Source organism: Lytechinus pictus, chromosome 8, assembly GCF_037042905.1.
Source record: "Lytechinus pictus isolate F3 Inbred chromosome 8, Lp3.0, whole genome shotgun sequence".
Classification (NCBI taxonomy): domain Eukaryota; kingdom Metazoa; phylum Echinodermata; class Echinoidea; order Temnopleuroida; family Toxopneustidae; genus Lytechinus; species Lytechinus pictus.
Window position 1 is genome coordinate 6,378,309 of NC_087252.1, and position 25,382 is coordinate 6,403,690.

General features: G+C 37.1%; 2 protein-coding genes across 11 annotated transcripts in view; one reads left to right on the forward strand and one right to left on the reverse strand.

The window, feature by feature from the left end:
• Positions 1-638: 638 nt before the first annotated feature.
• Positions 639-18,090, forward strand: LOC129266468 (tubulin-specific chaperone cofactor E-like protein). 9 transcript variants are annotated; one of them, XR_010294379.1, is made up of 9 exons: positions 639-716; positions 971-1,034; positions 7,847-7,928; positions 9,458-9,612; positions 10,306-10,454; positions 10,980-11,179; positions 12,489-12,989; positions 13,684-15,131; positions 17,011-18,090. XR_010294379.1 is itself a non-coding variant. In XM_064103453.1 (8 exons), exons 4-8 carry the CDS (start codon positions 9,471-9,473, stop codon positions 14,003-14,005), a joined length of 1,314 nt encoding a protein of 437 aa, XP_063959523.1. In that variant the 5' UTR covers positions 639-716; positions 971-1,034; positions 7,847-7,928; positions 9,458-9,470; the 3' UTR covers positions 14,006-18,090. The 9 variants fall into 9 exon arrangements, 7 of the variants coding, with proteins under 7 accessions (XP_063959523.1, XP_063959528.1, XP_063959526.1 ...); XM_064103453.1 differs by having other exon boundaries at positions 13,684-18,090; XM_064103458.1 differs by lacking the exon at positions 7,847-7,928 and having other exon boundaries at positions 13,684-18,090.
• Positions 18,091-20,909: 2,819 nt separating this feature from the next.
• Positions 20,910-25,382, reverse strand: part of LOC129266467 (sodium/potassium-transporting ATPase subunit alpha-3-like) — a 29,305-nt gene continuing 24,832 nt past the window's right edge. For both annotated transcript variants that reach the window (XM_054904322.2, XM_054904323.2), the window contains exons 18-20: positions 24,582-24,727; positions 23,401-23,531; positions 20,910-22,752 (exon numbers count right to left, since the gene is read on the reverse strand). In XM_054904322.2, coding sequence (XP_054760297.2) covers positions 22,530-22,752; positions 23,401-23,531; positions 24,582-24,727 — 500 coding nt within the window. In that variant the 3' untranslated portion in view covers positions 20,910-22,529. The remainder of the gene's footprint in view (positions 22,753-23,400; positions 23,532-24,581; positions 24,728-25,382) is intronic.

Here is a 25,382-nt window from a genome sequence, read left to right on the forward strand (position 1 = left end):
ATTAAAATATGCAAATTTAAAGGCATATGCAAATCAGATGATGCAATATAGTATACATATTGTATATGTTACAATGATGTTTGTTCTTGTGTATGGGCCATTTCATTACAAATAAATTGGATACAAATGTAATCAATGATATGATGTTCAATTGCACAAGAACAAATTCATAGAATATTACATACATGTATCTTCCACAAAAAAATGGTAAATATGCAAATGAGATGAATATGTAATTAACAAGTCAAGAGCAGAGGTACTTCACTTGCCCAGCTGCATCCATTATTACCCTCACAAGATTTATGCTTCTTCATGCTTTGTATCCATGTATATATTTGTGTAATGCAATTTGATATCATTTTTTATTAAGTACTAATACTGTTATGTTTTCTTTTGTTTATATGTGTTGTAATGTGAAAATGGCTACCCCCATTGGGTTGCATCAGGCTATTTAAATTTGCTGTAGTTTGGTGAACAATGGCTATTGTTCAAAGTGTATTCAGGTATGCATTTAAGCATCCCTGGATATACTTGGCTGGGTTGATCTCTTGACCAATCAAGAGTCAGTTGGGGGTAGCAATAATGTACCCCCAATAGCTGTAGGAGGTTTTCTTTTGAAGCCAGCTAGAGCACAAATTTGGCGGGAAGAGGGCAGAAGAGATTGAGCTTTTGAAGAAGAAGGTTGTCTTCCCGTGTTAGTTTCAGTCAAAGTACAAGTGAGTTAATTATTATTGTTATTATACTACTGTATACTTGTAAACTTTGTGTGATCATGTATTTTACTCTTACTAAATAATTATTGATGCCTATGGGATTACTTTATATGAATTTTTAATATGTAAACTGACATATTTTATGCCTCTGAAGTTAAGATTTTTATAAATGTTTTTACACTAATATGCGACTGTAACCACTTACCGTCAGATCTGTTTCATGATGTTGATTGTAGTTTGTTTTATTTTCCCTTTAGCTCAACATAACAATACTGTAATTACCAGAGTGCATTAAACCAGAGATACTGAGAGGTGTGGGCGGTGAGTTATTTTAATTGGATCGTATTGCAATAAAACCTGTCTTTTTATTATGTAATATGCAGGAATTGTTTTTTTGCATTTTTTATCCAAACTGCAGTTTAGTTATGGATGATATATATGTATATTTTTATCAACCCTTATGTGTGAAGCAAGAATAAAGAAATGTCATATTGAGACTTATAATCATAATATTGTATAAACTATTTATTGAAATAATTGTAAATTATCACATGGAATAAATGTTTTACATGGGTCATATGATGTTATTTTATCAATATGTATTTACATTGTATTTTTATTATTTATGTCTCTGCAGCGAGGCTGTCTTTCATGGATTAAAATACCTTTACCACTGCAAACCAGTCTGAAATTGGCTTTCTTTCATATGTAATAGCTCTATACAATTCAGTTCATGCTGTTAACATTCTTGAAATAAAATACCATTGTTGATTATTATCATTATGCAAGAAACCTGCCTGATCACCGATCAATGAATCGGTTAATGGTACTATATCACACGTATCATCTACTAAATAAAAATAGGGTCGGGATTGGGTGAAGGTAACAAAAAATAAATAAATAACAAAAATTAGCGTCATGATGGGGGGGGGGGGACTAGGGGCCGGTATGGTTGGACACAGGTCAAGGTAGCTATAAAAAAAAATAATAAAAAAAAAAAAAGGGGTTGGGATGGGGGGGGGGGGGACTAGGGGCCGGTATGGTTGGACACAGGTCAAGGTAGCTTAAAAAAAAAAAAAAAAAAAAAAAAAAAAAAGGGGTTGGGATGGGGGGGGGGACTAGGGGCCGGTATGGTTGGACACAGGTCAAGGTAGCTAAAAAAAAAAAAAAAAAAAAAAAAAAAAAAAAAAAAAAAAAAAAGGGGGCTGGTAGGGTTGGACAAAGGTCAAGGTAGCTAAAAAAAAAAATAATAAATAAATAAAAATGGGGTCGGGATGGGGGCCAGGGGCCGGTAGGGTTGGACAAAGGTCAAGGTAGCTAAAAAAAAAAGGGGTCATGATAGGGGGAGGGGCCAGTAATGTTGGACGACTGAAATGTAGCTAGAAAAAAAAATTAAGGTCGGGATGGGGGCATGGACCAGTGAGGTTGGACGAGTAAAGGTAGCCAAAAAAAATGGGGTCGGGGCAAGGGCCAGTCACGTTTGGGGTACATGTAACATAGGGCCCCCCCCCCCCAAAGAAAAAAAAATTGGGTCGGGGTGAGTAATGGCAATTATGGGTGAGGGGGCGGGTTGTAATGCCACGCAGGGGCCTGGGGCAAATTATGGAAGGGGTAAACATAGATCTATAGTAAATTGGGCAAAAAAAAGATGGGGCCTTGGGTCATAATCAGGGTTTAAAAGGGCAAGAAAGGTCCATCAATATCTGTTACATAATCACCAAAAACCAAACACCCCTACTCAACAGACTACAGTCTCCGCATTGACCCTAAATTTTCCAGATTGAGGACAGTGCAAGCCGCAGTCTTTCCCGCTGGCGGTATTTTGCGGTTTACTAATTGGCAACAAGATTGGTATCATTACAAAGCTTAGAATTCAAAGAATCTTATGATGCTGGGAGTTTTTGGTTTTTCATGTGTAGGGGTACGATAAAGGGGTCAAAACATTCATGTCATCATCAAATCCACTCACACGTATTGCGAGGTTAGTATTAGTATACTAACCTTGCACCACGAACCGCGTTTGGCAGTGGATTTCTAACTAGTGGGTCGTGCGTGCTGGGATCTCACTTCTTGGGTCCACAACACACGACTTCTATGGCTTGAATTTTCTGTGCGCGGCGGCATGTAATGAACCCTGGCCTAGGGTGCATCAAATCACCATATCAACAAAATCTCAACACATCATGATCAAATCAGATTTTTAAAGACAATTTCAGAGCAAAAGTACTAAGCTAACGATTCAAACTGCCACAAACACTGCTGTAAGTCAAAATATTGTGTGTCACATGATTATGACAGGGGCAGTACTTTCCACATTGGGCTTCTGCGATTCAAAATGGCCGCGCGCATCATCCGATCAGGTAACCCAGAGAGCTCCCGCCCGCACAGCGGGCGGGAGCCCAGAAGCTTACCGTGTATTTTACCATTGTCACCGGACTAGGGTGATTTATGGTCTAAATATTTCTCCAAATGAATTGTGAAAACGGAAAGTATACATATACCACGATTATATGGATGAAGGTCTAACGAGTGGCAGATTCCTGACATCTGGGCACAGTCTGGAACCTCAAAAAAACAAAAGTTCTCTCCTTCTACCCAGTCTAGATCGGCCATTTTGTTACGATTTTTAACAAAAATGGCCGATCGAGACGGGGTAGAAGGAGAGAACTTTTCGTTTTTTTGAGGTTCCAGACTGTGCCCAGATGTCAGGAATCTGCCACTCGTTAGACCTTCATCCATATAATCGTGGTAATTGTATACTTTCTGTTTTCACAATTCATTTGGAGAAATATTTAGACCATAAATCACCCTAGTCCGGTGACAATGGTAAAATACACGGTAAGCTTCTGGGCTCCCGCCCGCTGCGCGGGCGGGAGCTCTCTGGGTTACCGATCAGGCAGGTTTCAAGACACATTTCAAGTGCAAAATATTAGGCGAATCTAACCTCAAATCAGAATGTAAAGTGAGAATTTCGTATTTTAATTTGATAATCTGCGGATTTTTGTGGGTCAGAGTATTACTGAATGAATATTTAAAGACTGGAAAAGAGTTTTCTGAGACCATGTTTTACACGGGGGCAGAGCATACCGTAGACAGCTGGCAGCCGTCTGTTTCGAGGAGTTTTTTAACATTTTTTTTTTTTTAAATTTCTCCTCATACATCTGTATTTGGTGAGTGCAGCCAACGGAGTTCAGCTGCATGAACAACCAACATAACAGAGACCGAAGCTTTTGGTCTAAGCATACCGATGCAAACGCGCGGCTGGTTTGGCATCGCTACCGAGGTGTCCCGATGCCGAAGACTTCGGCATCGGGACACCTCGGCAGTGCTTTGACGTGACTCAGTTGTTGACTTGTTCGTCGTTGCGCTGAGTGACGACGTAAAACTTACCCAGTGTTTTGTAGGACAGCGGGCACGTCAATGTTTCCTTCTAATTTGATGTCGCTCATCTTACTTTCAACTTCACTCTCTGTCTCTGGCTCTAACACAGGCTTTTTCTCTTCCTCCATTTACAGGAAGGTAAACAATACAAAAATGTATGACGGAAAAAGGGCGATGTCAAATTCTCTGCCAACGCAACAACTTGACGTTCAGATCAGTAGCTAATTTTTTTCAGGCTTTCTTGAACTTTTAATATTTTGTATATGACTTTAGATATATTAGTGAAAATTATATTGTGCAAATAAAACATTTTCAAATCTCATGTAGCATTTATTTTGTTCTCTTTATCCACGACTAACTTTTTCTTCAAAAGTAAAATTAATTATACATTTTTATCAAATACTTGCATGCCTTGGAGTAAAGCTAAGTATTTGAAAACTATATAAAACTTGATGCTAGATGGCGCTAATGCTGTAATTTTATTGGTCTTTCTGCACGCTGTTCATTATTTTATTTAATATTAGTTTTATTTATTTATTTATTTGATAATTAATTTATTTATTTATTCATTCATTCTTTCATTTATTTATTTTCACAGATTAATTAGATTTAGATTTTTCCCCTTATCGAATAAATGCCACTTTTTTTCCAAAATATGCCCCCTCACGAACGTGTTCTGTGCCCCTTTCACCTGAGAAGGACCCGTTCTATGTCTGAGCAAGTGCTCCCTTGTAATAAGTGCCCTTTCTCGAATCAGTGCCCCTTAATTTTTACCCAAGAAAAGTGCCCCTCACGAACATGTCCTGGGGCCCCTTTCACCTGAGAAGGATCCGTTTTATGCCATTTGCAAGTGCCCTTTAGCCATCTTATTGGTGCCCTTTCTAGTGCAGTGCCCCTTAAGTTTTACCCAAGAAAAGTGCCCCTGGAACATGTCCTGTGTCCCTTTTACCTGAGAAGGACCTGCTTTAAGTGTTATTGTGGCCCCCTCTGCCTTCTCCTATAGGTGCCTGTTCTTCGTATCAGATAAGTTGCCCTGAAATACATTTTTTCTGTATCCAATGAGCACCCGGTTTCTTTATTTAGCGCCTATTGATCTGCTTCATTCTGCAAGCGCAGGCCTAATGAATGAAAAACTTGTAAAAATAATCCTAAGTTTCATGAGTCATGTGAGTGGGGATAGATAAGTCTCTTTTTTTTATATTTGTTTTAAGATCATGGCCGGACCGAAATTTTGAAAACTCAATTTTTACTGCACTAGAGATTTATGACAAAATTCACCAAAAGTATGCACAAAATCCATCAATATTCACTTAACAAAATGCAAATAAAAAGCACCTCAATGATAAGCTCGGTCGCTTTGCTCCCTCGCTTTTAATTTTTTTCCGAAAGTCTGCTCATGCTCCCCCCCCCCCGCGAAAAAAAATTTCTGCATACGGCCATGTTCAATAGTGCCCTTTTAGAAAGAAAAGGTGCCCTTTTTCCCTGTGCCCCCCACTTTCAACTTCGCTCTGCCGCCCCAGGTATACGTATTGAATTACAATAGGCCTATTTGTTTAGTGTAAAATACAAGGTATACCCCATATGAAAAAAAAAATGTTATCAAAGCTTAAACCAATCCGAAGCCATCGAAGTCCAAGGCTGTAGACTCACTTTATTCATATTGTTTGAATATTTTATGCTCTATCATAGAAATATGCCATATGGCAAAGTAACCTTCAATGTCCTAAAAAAATGTAAAGATTTTAAGGCCTTTTTCGAAATTTCACTCATAATGATAATTTTTTCAGGTGATATTTTTATGTTGACTTTTCTTACTAGGGTCTATATTGAAATATCAAAAGACGCATTGGAACCATAGGGGGTCCTTGTAATATAGGGGCTACATAATAACAGGATCAGTAGGGGGCACCCGGCCGCGCTTCGCGAAGATTTTTTCCCCTTAAGTATTAGTGAAAAATATGTAGAGAAAAAACGAATTAATGGAAAGGGAGAAACGGGAATTAATTAAGGAGGAAGGTGAGCATAAAAGGAGCGGTCTGGGTCATTTTAATTCTATGATTAGTAGGCCTTCCATTTTTCAGTGGAGAAAAACAAAATATAACATCACATTTTGGAATTAAGTAATTATCCTGACGCCGCTTATTTTTGGCGATTTTGCGGGCGATTTTGTAGGCCTATTCTTGTGCCCCCCATTCCCCGCGCGGCGAACGGGTATAAGAATGAAAATACGGAACAATTTTTACTAAACTTGTAGAAACTATATTGGGGAAATCTTAAATTGTGATTGCCTGACAATCATAAGCCCGCATAGTTGCAATAATCATAATTTGGTAACGTTACCAGATTGGTAACCAATCTTTGTGTCTTGTACGTCCCCCGGCCTCCAAGTCAGGGCCCTGGGAAAGGTTTTAGACTGGGGGGTGCTGCATGATGTAAATTTGACAGGCAAAAAAAAAAGGGGGGTGGGGGTGGTTCACTGCAAATTATAGGTCATTTTGCTTACATTTCTGATCTTGTTTATATACCTACCAGCCTATGGAGAGAATAATACACGCGGCACCCCCGCTTCCCAGGGCCATGTTCCCATACAGTGGCATAATTAATTCGAAGAGGCCATGCAGACTGTTCGCGGCAAGATTATAAGAAAAAGCTGTGAGCGAGTGAAACGAGCAATTTTATTTTATTTTCTAATACAAATGTTGTAGTATAATACCAGTAAAAACAAAAATCTAAGATTTTGATTGCTTTTGACACAAATTCATAAATATTATGATATGCCTCAATTTTTCCCTTCACTCTTAACTTTTTTTTCTGGGGGATTAAAAAAGGAGGAAGAAGAAAATCAGTCTCAAAGGCATTCTAAAATGACGCGCTTTGACTTGATCATAGTGTTTCTGTAAACCTTATAAATTCTATTGAACAAATTATAGATTTTAGACTCTTGCATTTCTGTAGGGCCTACAGTTATTTATTTTGAAGCTCAAGTGGCAAAGGAATTGAGAATTAAAAGTTTTATCAATTTCTTAAAATTAAAGCCTTACCGATGACACCAGGTAGCTTGAATTCACCCCCCCCCCTCAGCTCTCACTCCGTCTCTCTTTTTCTTTTTTTTTAATACACGCTCTCTAAAAAGTCACTTTAAAAAAATGTGTGCTTCTTTTGGAACCAATTAAGGGGCAGGGGCTATATAGTGGAGCCAGTTTTTTTTACCTTTCATTCGATTCATCTGCATCCCTTCCATTTTCCCTCTCTCTTGCTCGAAATTTTCTTCTTGCTTTGATTATATTCCTTATTCTAACTTGTGGCCATGCCCCCTTTCTGACTCTCATTTCTGCTTATCAGTTGCATTGTAGGCCCATTTATTCCTCATTTGCTTTTCACCATTATGAAGTAAATTTAACATTTTTTTCTTCCTCCATCCCGTTCAGTCTTTCTATAATTTCTTTCTTCTTGATTTTGTTTGTAGCTACTGCATAGGGGAGGACCCAAATATAACAGTTGTGTTTTGTTTACAAACTTTGTGTGACACGTGGAAGGTGATCTCATAACGATCATTGTGACGTAATATTTATTTCTAGACGCGCGTGCGTAATTCGTTAACATGCATCGGAAAGAACCCGAGCTGCGGCAGCTGACCTCGATTCCGTTAGTTCTTTTTTCATTTTTATTGTACAACTAAGTAAGTGCAACTCAAAGTAATCGATCTCTTTGCTCTAGACTTAAACACTGTTCCTTTTCTTTCACTGTTTCAGCTTCAGGAGTTTCAGCAGAAGGACGTAGACTGTGTTGCCGGCTGCAGCGGAGGGCTGAGAGTTATTTATGCCAGAGGTCTGGGTGGGTTGCTGCATGAATTTTCGCTGTGTGCATGTTAGAATAAATTTTGATCCGAAGTCGAAGTTCACTCTGACTTAGTAAAAAAGCTCAATCACTAAGGGGCTAACCAAAAGTCAGTTATTTTTACTGAATATCATGGACATGTTCTGTGTTCTTCATTGGTGGTTAGATCTATATCTTTTTCTAGTTCTCCTTTTTTTTTGTAATTCCTTTTTTCTTTCCTCTTTCAAGTTTCATTGTTATTGTGTTTTCTTCAATTTTCATTTTCAATGATCGAAGCCAGGCCGAGAATAAAAAAAAGTAACCCAAAATTACTTAGTATAATTATTTTCTCGAAGTTAAGGCCTCAATTTGTGAAAATACTGGCAAAACTTCTGCAAATTTTGTTACCTTTTGCGTCCGCTCTGAGAAAATCGGAACTTCTCGACAAGCTTTGAACAAGAAATCACCAGTTTGCAAGCAGAGACAGAGTGCTGAGTAAAATGTGATGCTGTACTGCAACTAAAGGCTTGCAGTTCTCCGGTGAACGGTGGAATTCAGCACAGAAGAAGAAGAAGATACCAACCAAAATTATGTCATTTTAAACTTCATTTGATAAAATTATCTTACCTTTGTCTGCTTGATTTATTTTCTAAAGCTTTGCAAAACGATCGTGTGCAAATTAAGGTCACACTTTTTTATGACACTTTTAGCTGAGCACGCACTAGTCGATCGTCATAGAATTTTGAGATTGCGATATCAACGAAACCTGTGACCTACTTTACAATTCCGTCTAGCGAATTTGACTTTGGGATTGTGCGTTCTGTTTGGTATTCATGATTTTCATTAATTTTGTGTGAACTGTAAGAAATTTTTTATTGAAAATCATGATAATTTTAAAAACGTGCGCAAATTATGGTCACCCCATCACACCTAAAACTGATTTGGTGTTGAGCGGCATGGGTAGAGGTGCAGTGCTAGTAAAAAGGAAAACAAAGCTTACAGGATTTGGGAATATTTGAATTAGATTATAATTTCAGTTGTAGACCTACTGGACAAAGAAAGGGCTTCTGCTGTTTTTGCAAACTCCAAAATGAAGTCATCACAATTGACTGCATGGAGATCACTTGCACCTACTGCAGCAAAAAAGTGCAGATAAAAATTGCAATCACTGACTACTCGCAGGATAAACTGAAGACATTTGACAAACCTGATGCCAGCCTGTCCTCTGGAGGCAAGATGAAGAAATATTACATGATGAATTTCAACTATGCAAGGCTTTAATTTCAATGTGAATATTCTGAGAAAGCTAAAATAAAAAAAGAATAACAAACGTATTACCATCACTGAAAACTTGTTTTTTGGCCCTGGCCTAAACTGCAACTGTGCTGCTTAGAGCTGTCAAGTGTCAAGCGCCATTTCCTCAACTTTTTTACCAGGGAATCAGCAATTCCCTGCTTTGACCGCTTATGCAATTGCAATAATTTAGACAATTTTGGTGTGACCAAGTGTGGCCTAATTTTGATTTATAATTTTGTTTGCCCTTACAGTATATGAGGGACGATGGCTGAAAAGGAAGGAGAATATAACTCACTGATCGATGCCATATTGACCAAATATGGAAACATGGAATCTGGTCTTCATGATATGGGAGATGTTAAGGTCTATTTCAGTGCTCCTGCAAAGAAATCAAAACCAACGCAAGGTAGTACTACTACTCTTTCTACTTCAAAAAAAAATAATGATGACAATATTGGATATACGTAATTAACTTTGCATATTAAACAAAGCAATTATCGTTTTCATCATTATCATTTTATATCATTGCTTTTATCATTTTTTATTTTCACGGATTATTTCACTTTTTTGTGTGAAAATGAAAATTCTAGTGATAAAAAAAATTATAATGATATTGATAATGATCATAATTGATGATAATCATAGCTATGATATGAAAATGATGATGATGGCAATAATGAAGAGGATGATGATTGGTTTTGATGTTGATTAGGATGATATTGATAAAGATAATGTCTCTTCAGGGAAAAAAAAGTAATGTGGCTCAGTGCTTATTTGACCTACCCCCCCCCCAAATATGCCTCCGAGAGCCCTTAACCTGTTAAATACTGAACTTTGTCATTCCCATAGACTTTATACAGGTATAACCCGGTTCCAGATGGCAACAGGTTAACTTATAAAAATGTGCCCCTGATTCAATGTAAACTGTGATATTATATTGCAACTTTGGCTGGTTAGCTAAAAAAAGGTAGTCCGTAAAGTTAAATATCAATTTTCCACGCCCCCCATGATCTCTCTCTCTCCTGTTCTCTCTCCCTCTCCTTCCATTTGTCTCTCTCAATCATTCATCCATACTCTCTCTTTGAACTCCATTATTCAGATGACACAACAGATCTAAAGCTACCTAATATCTTGGTCCTGAATCGATGCAAGATCCAGAGAGCTGGAGATGAAGAAAAGCTGGCTGAACTCTGTAAACGTGTTCAAGAGCTTGACTTAGCTGAGAATGCTCTAGACAACTGGCAAGAGGTAAGGTAGTCTTTTCATGAATACCACAGACACACTGGTCAAACCAACTCCAGGGTCCGTAGTTAGCGATTAATTGTACGTTTGATTTTTACGATTGATTGTACATTGTGGTCAAGAGAATCAATCGTAGAAAAATGTTATACGATGACTGCTAAGCTTTGTGTTACTGGCGACTGATAGACCAAATACATTACCATAACCTATGACATAGCTTGTAAGGTCGGTTTGGAGTTGGTTCTATTGGTTTAGCTGTAAGCAGAAGAAAGCTTTTTGAGAGTTAAATGATATTTGAAAACGGATCAAATAATTAGCTGACAGTTCGGAAGGGGAGGATTGTTAAGTTGGTATGCACAATTTCTTTGAGTGTGATGTAATTCTGGCCAGTGGCCATCCTTGAGAACAACACTGGATACAAAAATGTTGATTTATTTTTGGTTTTCTTGCATGAAAGTTCAGTTGATGGACATGCAAAAATGGAAAAATAATTTGATTCATTATTTTATTTTCATGAATTTCTCTGAATAGGTTGTGAACATCACCAGTAAGCTTCCGAGTTTAGAGTTCATCAACCTCAGCTCAAATCCATTACACCTGGCCCCACCCCTAGAAACCCCCTTAGCAACTGCAGGAAGTCTAGTCACTATGGATAATGTACAGCGACTGGTTTTGAATAATACCAAACTATGTTGGGAATCTATACATAGTCTTCTCACTGTTATGCAGAGGTAGGTACATATAAGTAGACTAGAGATGGAATTGAGGCCGGCCTCGAGGCTGAATTTTACAAGCCTTGGCCTCAATTGTTAAGTCACATGTATGGTAGACTGTAGAGATGGAATTGAGGCCGGCCTCGAGACCGAACTTTACAAACCTTGGCCTCAGTTGTTGAGTCACATGTATGGTAGACTGCAGAGATGGAATTGAGGCCGGCCTCGAGGCCAAATTTTACAAGCCTTGGCCTCACTTGTCGCGTCCCATGTATGCATTATAGATTCTGTGAGACTGTGTCTCAGAACTCCTATATTCAATACAGATTTTTGGTTTGAAGTTTTCTCTTTTTCAGTATTGATGTCAAAATCCAGTTTGTACACCAATTATTTTATTTGTTCATTCAATTGAAATATCTATACCCTTATCACTGTAGTATTGGAATAGCTGTAATGAATGAATTATTGAATTGGTCGGAGGCTGTCCACCAAAAAGTAGTTCATAGAAACCAATCTAGAGGTACATTTATGGATACTAGGATAATACAAAACTCAATATTTAAGTCATGAAGTGATGTTGCAATTGATTTAATAAATCTGAGGTATTTTCTTTTCTAATGTCATAATTTTTTTATTCTAGGTTGCTCGTCCAAACTCTCTTCCTATTTTTCTTGTGACTAACTGAATATAATATACAGTACTAATAAAAAGGATACTTTTATTTAAAGGGATGGCCCAGGCTGGATATATTTATATAGATCTCAATAAATAGAGTAAAATTCACAGAGCAAAATGCTGAAAATTTAATCAAAATCAGATAACAAAGGAATTGAATTTTAAAGTTTATCAATATTTTGTGAAAACAGTTATGTGCACATCATCATGGATATTCATTAGATGTTATGTTATAACATGAAATCATTCATTTTTTCATACATGTGTATTAATGATGTGTCTCCATTATGATGAAATAATTTGTGGCAATAAATAACTACTGCACTTAATCAGTTGTCAATCCAATTGTTTTAGTTCTTGGTAGAATTTTTTTGAATAAATCTAATTTCATATAATGAAATACAAAAGAACAAGTGGGGATATGACATCATCATATACCTAATGTATATTAATGAAGACATACCTAGAACAGTTCACAGGAATAATGCAAATCTTAAAAATTCAATAACTTTGTTATTTGTTATCCGATTTTGATTAAATTTTCAGCAATTTGCTCTGAATTTTACTGTATTTATTGAAATATAAATATCTCCAGCCTGGACCATCCCTTTAATTATAATTGTTAATTTACTGGTTTATAATTTTTTTTCAGATTAAAGGAACTTCATCTAAGTCTGAACGAGTTGAGCAAGGTAACCCCAGGAGACTGCACTCACGGGAACCTGAAACTCCTTCAGTTCAATAACAATCAAGTCAGAGACTGGCAGGACATAGAAAAACTAGGTAACATGTTCCCTGAACTTGAGACGCTTATCCTCATGGAAAACCCTATCACGACATTAGGGAATAATCCCGGAGATGCATTCCCAAACCTCAAGGTTTTATGCCTCAATGAGACGTTAGTCGATTCGTGGGACGAACTAGATAAGTTGAATGCATTCCCTTCTCTGACGGAAGCCCTGGTCAAGGGCATCCCATTGCTGTGTGTGACGGGGAAGGGGGATAAGGCAGAGAAGCAGATTAGGCAGCTGGTTGTCGCTAGGTTGGGCAACCTAGAGAGACTGAATAGGAGCGTTATCACAGAGACCGAGAGGGAGCAAGCGGAGAGAATGTTCATCAGGAAGTTTAGAGATGGTGATGAAAGACCTACAAGGTAAGTTCAAGCCTGATATGGAATGGGACAGAAATGTCAGTTGGTTTTTTTTTTAAAGAGGAATTGCTTTGTTTGAAACCCATGCTCAATAAACTTTCATCCAAGCTGACTAAGTAGTTGAATTTCTAAATTGCCCACTCTTCCAGTACTCTGCCATCCTGTGACAAAAAGAAGCAAGTCTGATTTCCGTTAAAATTGACTTTTTCTTAAATTGGGGATACTTTCTATTTGCTCTACATGACACTAAAGGAATTGAGTCACATAGCCCCCAAATTCTCAAATGTAGACATTTCAACAGCAAGTAATTCTATGTATTCTGTGTATTTTCACATAGTACAATGACAAAATTCCTCATCCGACTATTAAAAACTCATTCCACAGAGTTGCTTCTGTTTGTCATTTTTATTTACTCCATTTATTTGTAATTCAATGCATTATTAATGGATTGAATTACACTGGTTTTCTTAAAGAAAACCAGTCTTTACATTTAACTTAAATTTACAGATTGATATTCAGACACTTATATGACACATTCTGTTGGCAGTATTGTAAAAATGTAAGACCTCAGTCAATTAATCAGTCAATCAATCCATTTGTCATGGTATGGCATTACTTAAAAAAACATTTTTAGGATAATAGAAATGGTCAGATGATTATATTTGTTCATGATAGTTCATGTCATACTCTTTGACAGGTATGATGAACTGATCGCTAAACATGGGAACATCCAAGAGCTAGCCAAGGTGGATCTATCCCCACGCACTACTTACGACTGTAAAATCTCATACAATAACAAATCCTACGACATCACCATCAACGTCAAAGACAATGTTCGACAACTCAACAAGCAAATCAGCGCCATCATCGGCCTCCCACCAAATAAGTTCCGCGTGTACTTCGAATCTACCGACAAATCACACTTGTATAGTAACGAGTGGCTTAGGTACCCTAATAGGTTTTTACATAATTACAAGATTAGCGATGGTGATACTTTTGTCATTGCCTGCCATTCATAGGATATGCAGTAGCTGCTTATCAAGGCCAGTGTTCAGAAGGTAAATTGCCAACTCGTCCACTCATTACATGGTCTACCTTCTTTAGTTTAATGCCATCAACATTTCGTCTCACAACCATTTGGTCCAATAACCATTGGTCCAGTCATCACTTCATCTAATCACCAGTTCGTCTATGACCATTTCGTCCAATAACCAGTTGGTCTAATATCCTTTACATTTTCATTCTTTTCGCGCAATATACACTTAGTCCAATTATACAAATGGTATATGGACTAAATGGCTATTGGACCGACTGATTATTAGACGAAATGATGAGTGAACAAAATAGCAATTGGACCATGTGGATAGTGGACAAACTGATGGTAGACCAAATGATAGTAGACAAGTTGGTAATTGGACAAAATAGCATTAGACCAATTGAAAATAAACCATTCTGAATAGGACATAGCATTAGCAATACAAAGGTGAGAAAACCTGGTATCTCATAAGAGTTAAAGGAGTGGTGATTGACCATGCTGTCCCTAAGTTAGGACTACTGGTAACGTTTTCTGGTGCTAAATCCAAGAGCAGTTTCACAAAGCATTAACCGCTTGTCAAGACCAAATGCTCTGAATAGTATGTGAATATGCTAGGGGTGAGGAAACCTTGTATCTCAAAAGAGTTAAATTGGCTGATGATTCATGAGGCAGTTCCTAAGTAACATAGCAGCTTCATTACTCTCCAAGACAACGTGTACGCCTTTTGGGAGAGTACATCTGCAAGGTTCAAGATTACTGACCCTTTCTGGTGCTAAATCCAAGAGCAATTTCATAAAGCTGTTCGAAAGTTACAGACTACTGCTGACCCCTTCCCTCGCTACACCTTGGAGCCATTTCATAATGCTCTTCATAATTTATGCATGATCGGTGATCCTTTCTTGCGCTATTTAAGAGCTCCTCCCGAATACCCTGCTTTAGTATAATGGGAGTGAACTATGTGTAATTCTCTTCAAATCTTGTAAATAATAAACTTTTTCCTCAAATGTTTGCTATCAATGAGAATTTTAATCTACAAAAAAATCTGCTTTACATATATAGAGCATCTGATAAGCAGAAGGAAGGGTCACCAGGGGCCAGTCTTTCAAAAAGTTGTGATTAATTCAATCAATCGCAACTATGGAAAGCCAACAAAGTCAACATGAAATGCATGTTTGCTCAAGAATTTCTCTGCATATGAATGTATATCCATAAATTCATTGGTGTGTTCTCCTTTGTTTACAAAGGACATTTTGCAAATTTCCTGTAGAAAAAATTATGACACTGATGGGGTTCCATAGTTACGTTTGATTGGATCAATCATAACTCTTTGTAAAGACGGGGCCCAGTAGTGCATAAAGATCGGCATAACTTACACACGGCTTTATGAAGTAGTAGTGAAAGTAGTTCAGTCATTCTTCAATCCTGGTGACCCCATGGACAAACTTTCTCCATGCTGTTCTATGCTTGGTTCTCTCAAAGATTTTCCAGTTTCTTTAGTAATTCCTTCCAGCCATCTATTCCTCTGTCTTCCTCTTCTCCTTCTAAGCTTTATGAAACAGCCCCCAAATTAAGCCCAAGAAACGATCACCCATCGTTTGTAAAGCCGAGCATAATATATGAACAGCTTTTGAAACGGCCCTTAGATTTAGCACAAGAAATTTTCAAAAGTCAAGCGTAAAGTCGGGCGCTTTATGTGAACAGCTTAACGATGCACCCATCGAGTGATGGCTGTTGTTCCACAGCCGTTGGGACATTCCGCCTTTCAACATGGTGTCATGCTTTTATTTGTTGACCTTGAGAGCTAGGGTTCTACTGGATATCACTTGATTAAATACATGTATTTAGTCATTAAGACCATGAAATGATATTTCTCCATTATGAGATATAAGACCTTGTCCCCCACCGACAATAAACCCTTTTTTAAATTTAGATTTTTCATATTTTCATAAGAGATTTTGAAGATGATGTGCTGATGATTGGTATGAACTGTGTGAACTCTTACCCATTAACCAATATGCAAATCAAAAGTTGATTTTCTCGAAGCCAAATTATTCAATAGTTTTCATGGTTTAAACTTTTTTGACATTGTTGAAAAGCTACAACTGGCCCAATATAGAGTTCAGTTATTTTCTTAGATAAATCACAACTCTAACTTTATACATGCAGCTCCAACTTGCCATTGCATAAGTTTTTGTAGGCTTAGGCCCTGTTCCACAAAGCCTATTCATTAATCATACAGTTAATTTGTATGCTTGATTGCACACAATAGGCAATGCAATCAATCATGTTTAATAATCAGTGCTATGAGCAATCGCCATGCTTTTAGTTACTTGGCTTTAGGTCCAAGGTACATTACAGATAAAACATGATTTGGAGTTAACTCAGTTTCATTAGGCATAAAAAAAATGTTTTATGTACATACGGGGTGGATGATTGGAGTATATTTCTTTATGATGTGATGAGGGTGATCCTTTAATCCTGTAATTGTATCTATATGAATTTCTCACTGTGCACATTGTATATCAGACTGCCATGAACAGAAATATTTGCCATTCAATGCTAAGTACTTTGCCAAGATATTTATACATTTCATTTTGATATTTGATACGAGTACTTTATCATTCAAAGTATAGTTCAGTCTGTATATTAAGTCATGTATCTGTTTCACAGATTCAATGGCAAGTAATCCGAACTCTGGTTTAATTTCAACTCTGGTCTAAAATTGTGTTCTCCTTTCTTTACAAAGGACATTTTGCAAATTTCCTGTAGAAAAAATGATGACACTGATGGATTTCCATAGAGTTACGATTGATTGGATCAATCTTAACTCTTTGTAAGACGGGGTCCTGTACTGTTGGAGATTTGTGTAAAGAAAGGAGAATACCCCAAATTGTCAAGAAATCAATGAATTTATGAATATACATTCATATCTAAATTTTTTTTAAACAAACATGCATTTTAGATGTTGACTTTGCTGGCTTTCCATAGTTGTGATTGATTGGATCAATCGCAACTCTTTGTAAGACGGGGCCCAGGTTTGATTTATATTTAATCTGTTACTCTCAGATCATTTTAAACAGTCTGGGAAAGTGGGAATAATACTTGAATTAGTTTACCTTTGCCATTAGAGAGCATTACGAAAGAACAGTCTGAATACAAGAAAAATACACTGCTATCAAGATTTTGACATTTTTTGGCATCGATTATTTTAGCACAGAGTTAGACCATGGCCTAAGTAGAACCCTGCTTCAGAATACGGGCCAATAAGTCTTAATAGATGTAATGTTTCTTCCAATGTCATCTATTTCCATGTAAAACATGGAGAGATGTATATATACAAAGCTTTCATTGCACTTATTATATATTTGAGAAGGGAAGGTGGGAGGGGAGTACAATTTCCCATAAATGTAATCATGCGCAGATCCCATTTTTAAAAACCTGACAGCTGCCCAGTTTCGGTTGTGCAGTAATTGACACGCATGCATGAATACTAAATGAAAATTCCTGATTTTTTTTTACATAATGATGTGCTTTCATTATAATGAGAGCTTTCAATAATACATTGCTCTGTTTATACACTCAGATGGAATAAATGTTGTTAACTATGTTTAATTACAAATCGATTTCCAGTGAAGGAAATTAGGGGCCTTGTAATAGCAGAGTGTTATAACCTAATGTGCCTTTACATATTTGTGATAAACTTTCATAAAATGAAATCGCAACTGAAGGAGCAAGGAATAAGTAATGAATTCAAATCCCTTTATATGACAGTTGGAGCATGCATTCCTAACGAATGTCTCCTTTAATTAATGCCTTCTGATAAGCATTGTAAATATATGCAAACAAAAACAAAACAAAAATTGTTGACCATAAAAAAGTGAAATTTTATCAGCTATTTAAGCAGATATGAAGCATATATGAAGAAAAGTTTGTTGTAAAAATAGCAGAAAAAAATAATTTAAAAAATATTGGCGAAGGTTTGAGGAAAATCTGATAAAGATTAAGAAAGTTATTTGAATTTTAAGTTTTGGCCCCATATGTAATGCAATATAAAATGCATGAATTTCACTTCAATGGTTCCTGATGACTGATTTTTGTTTTCTTTTCATGATTAGGTGTGAAATGATTTTTCTATTGACATACAAAATGTACAGTAAAAACCATTTTCAATTATCTGAGAAAATGACATTTCATTGAATTTCGCTATGTAGGAATGCTGCATGCATATGATGTCACAAATCAAATAATTAAAATTCTAGTAACTTTTAAATTCTTTGGTGGATTTTTCTAAAATCTTCAACAATATTTTTTGTTATTTTTTCTGCTATTTTTTTGAAATAAACTTTTTGCCAGGATGAAATTCCCCTTTAACGCTAAGAGAATTATAGTTGGACTGACTTTTGTGATTAATCATACTCAATAAACGATGTTATTAATGATAAAAATCAGCCTGCAATCAATTGCTAAGCTTTATGTTAAATGGGCACCGAATGATGGATCACATCATTTGAATCCATTTTCTACTAAAGCGATGTAAGAAGAGTATACATTTAATGTTTATTGCCAATTTAATGTGTGTAATTTCAGTATTTCATGTTCTTATGCAGTAATATGTGTGTGCTTTGAATTGATTGTACATAGTTTTATAATTACCTGCAATTTTGATAATTATGTATTAAATTAAAGACAAATTTTATGACCCATTAATTAATCCTTACCAGAGTGTTCAATGGATTTTTCTTGTTTTCTATATTCAAGAGAGCAAGTTGAGTCTTTCCGATTCAACCTCCAATCAATCGAATAAGTGCCCTTTTTAAGCCTCATTTTGCAAAAAAGTTGGAGAAAGAATATTAAGTAATAGACCCCAAGGGAACATTTCATGAAACAGTGATTTTCATTGACAATTTTGCTCCTAGCCAATCAGATGGAAAAATCTTGGAAGCTAGACATAAGAGTCATTCAAAATCACAAGTTTTATGAAATGCTATTAGGATTTTTGATATTGGGACAATAAGCCTGTTCATGGTTGTAAACTGCGCACGATAAGAAAAAAGGTCATTTCAGATAAACCATGAAGGTGGCTTTCAAATTCACTGACATAGGCATTTGTGATTTGATGATGATTCATGTATTCCTTTCAAAATATTAATTTTATCACATCCAAGCTGAAGAGTAATAAATATAGCCTTCATAATCACTGGTATTTGACAGTAGCCTAAACAATAGTCAAATGTGCCAAAGGCAGACAATAAAACAGATTTCCAAACTTTATCCCTGATGTACTGGTCTATACAATGCCTTTTGTTCTTAGAATTTGAATACTCTACCGTTAAAGCTTACGCAACATCTACATTTGAAAATGATAGTGCTTATCCTAATGAAAAATCACAAAGGTCATTTGAGAAAAGTTGATCATGAGCTAACCGTGAACTGGCTTATTGCAATTGCCAATCTCTCATCTTACAGCGTTTCATGACACAAATAACATTTTCAATGACAATTATGCCGAGTCAATCATATACAAGGATCTCAGTAGCTTAGTCGGTGAAAATCACTCATTTTATGAAATGCTATTAGGATTATTGATATTAGGACAATTACCATACTATCTCTAATTCTACAATGATTTTCACCAACAATTATGCTCCAAGCCAATTGGCTGCAAAAATCTCAGTAGCTTACACTCAGTGAAAATCACTATCTTATGAGATGCTATTAGGATTTTATATTGTTATTGGGATAATTACCATTCAATGTCATTTTACAGCATTTCATTAAACGATTTTCACTGACAATTATGTTCTGAGCCAATCAGCTGCAAGAATCTCAGTAGCTTAGTCGGTGAAAATCACTCATTTTATGAAATGCTATTAGGATTAATGATATTAGGACAATTACCATACTATCTCTTATTCTACAATGATTTTCACCAACAATTATGCTCCAAGCCAACTGGCTGCAAAAATCTCAGTAGCTTAGTCGGTTAAAATCACTATTTTATGAAATGCTGTTAGGATTTTTAGCTGATTATTGGGATAATTACCACACAACCTCTCATTCTTCACACACAATACTCCTTCAGTCATACTTTGACACTGCTTTCTCTTGGCTTGCCTTACTGTCACAGGGAGTGTTGCAAGAACAGATTTGCAATCAATTGCAAATACGATATTGGTTGTAAATTTACAAGTAATAGAACAATCTTATCTAAAGGCCACCGCACACCTTACGACCCGACCAGTCGCCGACTGGCTTGCGACTGAGTGAGGGGAGATGTGACGTCACAGCGCATGTCAGCTTCAGAGTCGCAGACCGGTCAGAGACAAGTCGCAAGGAAAATCGGAAGGATTTGACATGTCGAATCCTTATGACTGGATCGCAAGCTCAATCCAACTTCCAGCCAATCAGACAGCAGAGTTGCATAACGCGTATTATGATAAACAACGCGCATACGCAGTAGTAAGCGCAATTTCTCAGATGCTATGCCAAAAAGCAAAAAGCGCATGCGTGAGTCGCAGATCGGATCGCAAGGTGTGCGGTGTCGAGGCTTATGACTGCCTTGCGATTCATCTCCCTCACTCAGTCGCAAGCCAGTCGCCGACCAGTCGGGTCGTAAGGTGTGCGGTGGCCTTAAAGCAAATCAATTTATCGTTGATACAAAAAGTACATTAGCGATCAATTGCAAATGTGAGATTAATTGCAAGACTCGATTGATTTTGGGACCTGAAACTTACTTGTAATTGATCGCAAGTTCCTTGCAACACTCCAGGCTTTCATCCACTTTTCGCTACTCATCTAATTCTTTAAAATCACAAAGTTGACGGCTCTAAATTATCATTGACTGATCAACTTATGACAAGAAATAAAACAGAAATCAACAAAATCGCTCAGGGGAATGATAAAAACCAATTTAATATTCATGGACAACCAAAACACTCAAAATTCATTTGACAATCACAATTTTCACAATGTTTAAAATAAAACACAATTAAAAACTTCTTTTTTCTTTCCTTCGGGACCTAGAGGTACAGGTTTTTATGGCAGTTAAGCATAATACACCAAAAACAGTGAAGTATAATAATGACCAAATATTAAACAGCCCAGCTTAGCAGAGATATATTGCCCGAGTTGTATCATGGCACCATAGGCGAACTCATGGTAATATCCAACTCGCAAAGGGGAAATATAAAATCACTGGTTTTGGCAGGGGGTCCATATTAATATAATTAACTACAGGAAACCAAGAGCAAATTCATGGCAATTACTCTATTATTTGAAACAATGTTTTTTCATAAAGTGAGTAAACTGCACACATGTGTGCAGTAATATGTAAATTTCATGAAAAAAACTGAAGTTTGAAAGTTCTCATTGTAACTGGCATGGATGCAGTTTTTGATGATTTACGCATCGACCCACTCAGATCTCCTGTACATTTAATGAATCATTACATACACGTCTTCAGCAATATTATACATCAACTGACATACTAAAACTATACAATTTCATATATCCAAACATTTCAACCAAAAAGATGATAATTACGTGATTTTGACACCTTGTACCTCACTTTAAAAAAGTCAATACTGACTAGTATATGATTAATGAACACCAACGCAAACTAAGCCTGCATTTAATATGTAATGCTTCTAAATCACAAATTCACAGAATAATTCACCAATAAGGAGGATATGAAGATCACTGAACCCAACGCTACTACCTCGTAAGTTTTTCTTCCTCTCAAGCTCATTGATAACCCTTTAATAAAATATATCCTATTCTCACTTCCGCATGCATACCAGACAAATGACCTCTCCGATATTCAACTGTCATTTGGTGCATACGTATTGCAGTATACAAAGATCAATATTTTTAAATTAATATAATGTAGATTTCAAATAGAATACTCGACTTTTCAATAAGTTTCATATTTAGTTATTTGAATCAATATACAATAGAAATTTCAAGTTTTTAAAAATAGTACCATCAACAAATAAAAATTGAATGTATTGTGAATAAAACACTCTGAGCTTGACGATTCATAACGTCACGAAGCTTGGGTATCGTAAAAAGATTAGCGTGCCGTGGAGAATACGAGAAAACGTCTTCCCGGGGCAACGCTGAGTTTGTCTGCAGAGGTTATCAAAGAACTTGAGAATGAGAGATTGAGCAGCAGACATTTCTAGTCGATCTTCTTTGACGGGGCGAGAGGGGAGATCGGGTTTGGGAGCTAGGAGTTCAGGAGGGGGTAGTGACTGGAGGAGGACTGTAGTGATTGGAGACTGTAGAGGGCGGTGCGCATGGAGGTATGATCGCTGACTTGCAGTATACGGGTGGAAGTTTGTTGAATGGGCAGCGGTTGATGGGCCCTGATTAGAATTGGGCTTGCTGAGGGTCTTGGCGATTGGCTTGGGCTTGGCGAGGACCTTAGTGGGGGCTTTGAGGGGAGGAGTAGTAGGAGGGACTGTGTCATAGGGGGATACGGGGTAGGAGCATTGGGATTGAAGAAGTCAGTAGTATGTCTCCATTTCGACCCAACCACCGGGGTTGTGACGAAGGATGAAACGACGACACTCGTCGTAGACGAAGATGAGAAGGGAGAATGGCATAGCGACGAACCACCATCCGATCCTAAGTGGGTACATACGGAGACCGTTCTCAAGACCAGGGCAGTACGAGAGGAAAGCGGCCAGAGCAGTCTCGAAGAACAGACCGAAGTTCAACACCCAGTTGCTGAAAAGAGATGAAAACAAAATATTTGTTATCACACAATTTTTTTCAAAACCATCTTTCTGCACTTCAAAAGGATTTTGATATATTTATTAGCATTGCCCAATTGCCAAAACAAAATATGTTTCATGGAAGCTATGGTAAGGAGTGACTTTGGAGAAAACTGCACTGAGACTTTAAGTTACTTGATACCTGCAATCCTTTGTAAGTGCATGTAGTTTGTACCTCCATATTAGAATTTCTCAAATGACCATTCTATATTTTTTTCATCATAATTTATAGACCCTTTCCATGCAACCATTTTGTTTGACAAGCTACAATGTGGTTTACATCTGACAATAATACATTCTAAATTCTTTCAGTGCTTGCTTGTTTTGATATCATATTCTGTGTATTCCTATGAAAGAAACTATTTTACCCCCTTTTCGCTTTCTAATTCTTACTTTTGTATTCCTGAACAAAATTGGATACTAATTATTTTAAACAGTTAGCAGCTCTGTATTTAGTATTCATATTCCAGAAAGAGGCGGCCCTTTCATAAAGCTATTTGTAAGCTAACCACAACTTCATAAATGACGGGTGACCCTTTCTTTTGCTAAGTGATACATGCATAATTTTATGAAACATCTCCCTGGGAGGTGGTATACTTACTTCATTCCCTGGTGGATGAGGGAGTTGCGGCGAGTCTTACAGATGATGACATCAGCCCATTGTACAACCACGATAGATACAAAGAAAGCAGTATGACAGGTGTACTCCAGTTGCTTACGCTGGTTGAAGCCCTGTTAAATAGGAAAAGAAACACCGATAATGAACAAGATATATAGTATAATCCGACATAATGGGCACAAAGGACATATTTTAAACAACAGACTTCTTTTAGTACATATCGCTGATGTGGTTTACGGTACACCATGTGGAGTGTTATAGAAACAGTGGATAGAAGAGAAGAAATGGATAGGCGAGAAAGTGGAGATTTGAGAGTAGAGTATTCTTTCTTGAAAGTAGTCCTGAAAAGGACTGTAAACCAGGAAAGTTTGATGAGTTGAGAACAGCTTGAGTAGTAGAGCTGATGAGGAGATGCTGGCTTGAGTCGGCGAGTAGAGATGATGAGTAGTAGAGAGACTCAACGTTTCGGACAGGTTGACTGTCCGTCTTCAGCAGTCAACCTGTCCGAAACGTCGAGTCTCTCTACTACTCATCATCTCTACTCGCCGACTCAAGCCAGCATCTCCTCATCAGCTCTACTACTCAAGCTGTTCTCAACTCATCAAACTTTCCTGGTTTACAGTCCTTTTCAGGACTACTTTCAAGAAAGAATACTCTACTCTCAAATCTCCACTTTCTCGCCTATCCATTTCTTCTCTTCTATCAACTGTTTCTATAACACTCCACATGGTGTACCGTAAACCACATCAGCGATCGTACATGCCACCATGCAAACCTTCAAACAACACTTGTTCTAATGAGTTAGAGAACATTTTGGTTAATAGGTATAAATAAGCATCATTAATTTATAACAATTATGTGACCACCCCTCCTTCCCCAATATGGCACATATTTTTGTTCATTTATGCATACATTACAAACACTTGGGTGGACATTTTGCCAAGTTCTGGTGCAAACTCATTTTGAGATACAAGGGGAACATTCCAAGAAATAATGAGTGATTTTCACTGACAACTATTTCAAGGTACAGAAATCCTTGGATCTGATTGGCTCATAACAAATCTGTCAGTCAAAAATCACTGATGAGGTGCTTCATGAAACCCTCCCGTCCCATGTCATTTCACTCCAATGTCAATACATCATTCCCAGTCTGTGCTACTCACCCATTGTTGACCGTAGGAGTCCTCTACGTTGAGTACAGCCTTGTCGTCCCACTTACTACGCAACATGACCAGATCATTGGGAAGGAATCCATTCTCACCCATGATGACGAAATAGGCAAAGAAACCGGCAGAAGCTTGGATCATACCTGAAGAAATATATTGAGTTGGAACTTGGTTAAGATGAGAAACTTTGAACAGATTTAGACTTCATCGACAACTGTTACATACGCTCCAGAAATCCTTGCATCTGATTGGCTCAGGGAGCATTTCATAAAAGGAGTTGTCAGACATTTTATCTGACAAGTCTTGTTATAAGACAGTTACCATAGTGACAGAACTTTGCAGCCAATTAAAATTTAGGAAAATTGCAGATCTGACTTATCAGACAAAAAATCTTGATGGAACTCTCAAGAACTTGGATCATAATTGAAGAAAACATACAGTTGGTACATGCTTAAAATCTTGCACAGGCTTGACAAGTTTGAGTGGAATACGAGTACAAATAGAGGGATTCTGGAGATCCAAAAGGAGTGGCATTTGAGAAGGTAGTTCAATTTTTATGAAAAGGATTGCTTCACAGGCCCTAATTCTGACACCTGGACCCATTACAAGAAACTTAAAGATTGATTGAAGGCTGATTTATATGACTGATTGCAATGTCTATTATGTATGATCAATTGTAAAAATTAGCCCCCGAGATCAATTCCTAACCTTTTTGTTACAAGGCCCTGGTATACCTCACAGCCAGAGTCAGAGTCTTCTAACCTCATTGGTAGCCATTAGAAACTAGATGGATTTTCA